Source organism: Malurus melanocephalus, unplaced genomic scaffold, assembly GCF_030028575.1.
Source record: "Malurus melanocephalus ecotype Western Australia unplaced genomic scaffold, MMel_1.1 scaffold_612, whole genome shotgun sequence".
NCBI classification, from domain to species: Eukaryota; Metazoa; Chordata; class Aves; order Passeriformes; family Maluridae; genus Malurus; species Malurus melanocephalus.
Window position 1 is genome coordinate 231,066 of NW_026623844.1, and position 5,921 is coordinate 236,986.

The 5,921-nt window shown below is 42.0% G+C and overlaps 1 protein-coding gene across 1 annotated transcript; it reads left to right on the plus strand.

Moving 5' to 3' along the window:
• Positions 1-825: 825 nt before the first annotated feature.
• On the plus strand, positions 826-1,854 carry LRRC30 (leucine rich repeat containing 30). Its single transcript, XM_057383164.1, has one exon. The coding sequence runs from the start codon at positions 826-828 to the stop codon at positions 1,852-1,854; it is 1,029 nt and encodes a 342-aa protein (XP_057239147.1).
• Positions 1,855-5,921: the final 4,067 nt, after the last annotated feature.

Here is a 5,921-nt window from a genome sequence, read left to right on the forward strand (position 1 = left end):
TAGCTCAGGAAGGTGTGAAAGTTCACAGGCAAAGGGGCATCAAGAGGCTCTATTTTCTAGAGCACAAAAGAATCAGACCCCAAAAATCTGTCTGAGGGATGTGAAGGCAGCACAGGACATTTAGGACAGAGTGATTTGGTTAGAATTGTGTGGAATGGCTGCTCACACTTGGTGCCGTGGGTGGCAGGAAACCATCCAAGTGGGCACAGATACYACTGCAAAATGTCACTACTGCAGTGAAGTTGGTATGCTTTCTGGTAAGAAAGAGGTCAATCCTCACCACAAAGGACATATAAAAGCTGAAACCTTTTGTGAACTTTTTTTTTTTTACTAAGCAGAAAACAAGGGCTGACATAAAAACTCTTTATCAGTGTTTTTGCAGCTAAATTTTCTGATAGACTGGTAGCTACGTCAGAGAACTCAGGAGCCAAAATAAAAGTGATTATGAAAACACCATTTAAATCTGAATAGAAATGATGGCTTCTTTGCTTGTTTTCTTCTTTAGCTTGCTTGTTTGTTTTTTTTTGAAGTCACTCGCTAATTGTCCTGCAGCCATGGYATGTACCAGATAGCCAAGAAAGCTGACATAGTGAAGTTATATACAGCATCCTTGTGACCTTTTTGCAGTGAAGATACATATCTGTCCAATAAAGCCCARGCCAAATGACAGTGACAGCTGTCTTGTGGCATTCAGCTTGAATTGAACAGGTTTGCTCGCAAGTCRGGAGCAAGTGTTTCATTACAGACTGTGCACCAAGATCAACACAAGCCCCCAAAAGTGAAACTTTCCCTCAGCACCTATGGAAACTGTTCCGGTGGACTGAGATGCACTTCACAGGCTCCTCCTTGTCTCCTTGCTTTGACTTTCCCACCTCCTGCAGGCTGTCATCCCCTGTTGGCATTTGCATATTGCAAGGGAATAAAACCTCGGTTCCCCCAGACAGGAACCAGAGTGTTATGGGAACGGAGCACTCGAAGGACGAGGGCCAAAGGAGCATGGTTTTCCTCAGGAAAGGCCCAAAGCTGCCTGCRTGGGAAGACGCCCTTCTCGCTGGGAAAGAGCCCAAATCTCTGCTGAAACGGGGCTTGCGTTATGTCAGCTTGAGCCTCATYATGAAAGGGATGACCAGCACGCCTGACTTCTTGTGGGGACTGCACGAGGTGCAGAAGCTGAACCTTTCACGCAACCAGCTGGTGCTGATTCCTCCTGCKCTGGGCAAGCTGGACAGGCTGGTAGTGCTGAACTTGGGTGGCAACTGCCTCAAGAGTCTGCCCAAGGAGATCGGGCTGCTGCGCAACCTGAAGGTCTTGTTCGCCAACATGAAYTGCCTGAAAGAAGTGCCGGCAGAGCTCAGCTTGTGCAGGAAGCTGGAGGTTCTGAGCCTCTCACACAACTGCATCTCGCAGCTGCCTCTGAGCTTCACCGACCTGACGAGCTTGAGGAAACTGAACCTCAGCAACAACCGCTTTGCGCAAATTCCCCTCTGCATTTTCGCYCTGAGGAGCTTGGACTTCTTGCACCTGGGGTCCAACAAGCTGGAGAACATTGCCGAGAGCATCCAGTATCTGGTGAACCTGCAAATCTTTATCGTAGAAAACAACAACATCCGCAGCCTGCCGCGCTCGCTGTGCTCCATCGGCAGCCTGGAGCTGCTGAACGYGGATTACAACGCCATCCAGAGCCTCCCCGACGAGCTGTACCTGCTGCGCCGGCTGCGCCGCATCGCCTGGAACCCCATGGACAAGGGCCTCCACATCGCCCACAACCCCYTGGCACGGCCCCTGCCCGAGGTGGTCGAGGGAGGGCTGGATGTGCTCTTCAACTACCTCAGGGACAAAAAGGAGCACAACTGAGCTTCGGCTGGGAGTGGGATTAAGCTTGTCATCAAGACTCAGTCGCATCAGAGAGCTTTCCAGCACAGGCATTTCCACTTCATAATGCTTGGATTTTGAAGGCTGTGGATGGCTTTAGTAACAGGTGGAGGAAAGCAAGTAAAGTGTGATGGTCTTGATTAAATGTGTGAAGAGCRAACTTTCTAAAAATAGCCACCCCTGTAACCTTCACTGTTGTGGTACTTGGGGTACTTGTAGGAGAAAAACAACAACAGTGAACTTGYGATAAAATATTTGCTCTTCCTTTGACAGAAGCAAATTAAAGCGGACTGCTAGACGTGCAGAAATATGTATTTGACAACTATTAGGKTGGAGAAATATTAATATAAATGTGACTTTCTCTCTATGATTGCAATTGCATTTCTCCTCCTGTGCGCTTCTTTCCACACAGGTAAACCACTACATAAACAAACACTGCTATCAAAGTGAATCTCAAGGAAAATGTTTGCTTTTGGCAGTGGATAGATCCTGAGCTATATTAGCTCACAGACAATATATTATGAACCAGTTCAATAGCGTATGTTGTTTATCCCACAGCTGTGCTATGGCCTGTATAAATTACAGGTAGAGATTGCCACTGATGAGGCAATTTCCCAGTTCTTTGGAAGTAGATCCCAAACTTCCCCAGAGATCCTAATTCCCTTGGTGAGACAAGCAGCCCTTCCCATGGAACCTCCTAGGATGCTGACAGCAGTGCTTCACATCAGCTGGGAGCAGCACCTGCACAAAGCTGAGAAAGGACTGTGGGTCCTTCCCTCACAGGGTCCTTCTCCCACACAAAGGATGGAGTTGCTCACTGCAAAATATAAAACTGCTCTCCATTCCCTTTCCCGTATCCCTGCAATTGCAGCTATGGAGTAACTCTGCTCAGGAGGCAACACATCTCCTAAAGGTGAAATATTTCTTTCAGGAAAACCAGCATCAACCCAGTCATCATCTTAAGTAAGAGCTTCGAAAACAAATAGTTATTTCTGGGATTCTCAGTATCAGCCAGTAACATAAAAGTCAGGTCTTATGTGGTTTCTCATATTGATCTTCTGTGAATGTCCTTCATCAAAGTTTTATCTGGTCATAAAGAGGCAGTATGAAAGAGCTGTTAACAATTTATGCAACTTGGGGATCTTTGTTCCTCACCACAGTGTATAACATAAGCAGCTCTGTTGAAATCAGTTGAGATAAATGCTTGTAATGGCAGTGTAAGAGAGGAATGAGACTGTAATTTTTGAGCTAATTAAGAGTATTCAAAGCCATTTTCAAAGTGCTTCCTATGTCAAATCTCAGGAATCAATGATTGCTTTCTAAAACATCATTTGTTCAAAATTATGGAAGGCTGTGAAAGACTAATCCTGCTTTGAGTGAAGCTAATGGACAATCCCTGGCTGAACGAAAAACTTCTCAGCAGAGGTAGGAGCAGCCTGAYAACAGCAGACAATTATGTAATTCAYAGGYACATGCAAGTAAACRCAGCACTTTTGGCCAYACTGGCATTATTGCTGTGGTATTGAACGCCAGCAATGAGGAATCAGTGCTCACAGAATATTCCACTCTGGGTCTGCCTGCCCTGATATTTTGTTTTCTGTTGGACTGTGTTGTGTATGATTTGTTACCTTCATTGGGAATTTCAGTGTTAGGCCCAGAAATCRTAGTCTCCAAGTGTGCAAGACAAATCTTACGTTTCTAGCAAACATGAAACTTTTTTGAAGGGCATATTTGCTCAAACACTAAGCAAATAAAACAAGAAAACAAACAGCAAAGCACAAATATTTTGTGAGTTTTTTTACTTACTATATGTTTAAAATGCAAATATATTTTACGTGCARCCCTACATGTATTTATCTCACCCATGAAGACATTCAGCTTTTTAATGAACAATGTCTCTAATAAATTAATATGTGATCCCATTAKCAACAAGGAATAAAGCCGCAATTATTTTTAGAAATACCAACAGATGATTCTTGGAGAGGATTAGGCACAGATTATTAACTTTTCTAAATGTCCATTTCATATCCCTAAGTCTGGCATTCACATAAACACTGCAATATTGCTTCGCAGGAAAATTAGATGCCTGTGGCATTAATCACCTGAGAAGATTTTCCACGTGTCAGTACCCAGGATTWTATGACACCAGATAGCTTCTGATATGATCTGGCTACAAGAGGTATGCACAGTAATTTACATGGAAGATGTGAGGCTGGACTGTGTGTGTTCATTATGATACCACTGCAAGGGTGAGAAACAGCGAACGATTCAAGAAAATGATCCCCAGACAGAGGATTAAAAGGCAAATTTGACATAATCAAATGCATCTGCAAAAGCAGTTATAATGTGAAGTGCAATACCAATAATTTAAAATTAAATTATTCAATTGAATAATAATGACCTTTTACTCAAGCTAATAAACCTTTGTAAGCATATGAAACACATAAAAGTGGCTGCCTTTTTAAACAGAATAATAAAATTGATTGAATAAATGGTACTTTAATGTATAATTCAGATTTCGCCGTTAAGAAAATAATTTCTACTGATATGCTTTAGTCTTTTTTTCATTCCTCAGCCAAGACCCTTATAAATACCTTTCTCAGACATACAGAAAATTATCTCACATAACCAAAGGGTGTGTTCTGAATTCTTCCCATAAAAAWGAAAGCCTGGATACCACTGTTATTATATAGAAATGCCCATGAGAGGCAAATAATGACATATGTATTTGCATCTGAGAGGGAGCACGACTGAAGAAGCAAGCAAGAGCAGAGGAGGGAGATAAAATGTGTAACGTCACATGCTGGCTCTAGTTTGAGGCAGGGCATTAGAAAAGAATTGGTGGATCTCAGAGTTGTCATCTGATATTAGCTGTGCAGATGGCAGGGCAAAAAGGAACTGAAAGGCTGCAGGGCCTGGAGTCATATCTCATAATACATGACAACAGCACCACTTCTGTGTATATCAAATGATACAAGTTTAATTTTATAATCTTTTTGAGAACTGTATGCGGAATATTGTTCTTGTTCCTAGCAAGCACTGAAATTTTTCTCATTCTAAGCCTCACAGCAGCATAACTTCTGATGTATCCATTATTTTTGGTGGTGGTAGTGTTCTTCAAAGGAATGGAAAATGTGGGACCCACTTCTGGTGTGCTGGCTTTTCTATGGCTGTCACTCAGAGAAGCTCTCGAGGTGCTTAGAAAAACTCTTGATGTGGACAAAAAAAAAGAAGAAGGGAAAAAAAAAAAGAACAAAGTAAACAAAATAGAAAGAACATAGTCAGAGGTCAAGTTGGTTGAGATAATGTAATATACAATWGGGCTGCAGAATTTGCTACCCAGCTGTCATCAACCACACTGGTGATACATTTGGTCTGATCTGGTGAAAAGGTTCGATCTATTTTTGTTTTCAATTGAAAGGAAAGCTACATTCTGTGAAAAGTTTAAAGTCTAGTCAACAAGCAAAGCCTTTGAAAACTGGAAGGTTTCAGGCTTTTTGCCTAACCAAAGGCCAGGAACAGCAGTTCAGTAAATGAGCAAAGCAGCAAGAACCTACAAAGACCAATTTCCAAGATATGGAAAAATTCCAAGATATGGACTGAAGTGGCACTTCAAAATGGAGTTTTTCAGAGTCCAGTTGAAACATCATGACATTCAAATTTAAAAGTATATGATTATTAATATGGTTGAAAAACATAYCTTTTTTTGTCAACTTGCCAGTATTTTCTCCATAGTTTTTTCTATTTTTATCAAAATTTCTGTTTCTTTGTCAACATAAAAAAAACAGTTTCTAGTCTTCTTACTACAAAAATATGCATTCTGAAGTTTAAACTTTTAAGAATATAAATCAATTAATTTATTATTATGGTTCAGGTAGAGGAAGGGAGGAAGGCAGGAAGGCAGGAAGGAAGGGAAGGAGGAAGGAAGGGAGGGAGTGAGAAAGAGAAAGAGAGAGAGAGGGAGGAAGGAAGGAAGGAAGGAAGGAAGGAAGGAAGGAAGGAAGGAAGGAAGGAAGGAAGGAAGGAAGGAAGGAAGGAAGGAAGGAAGG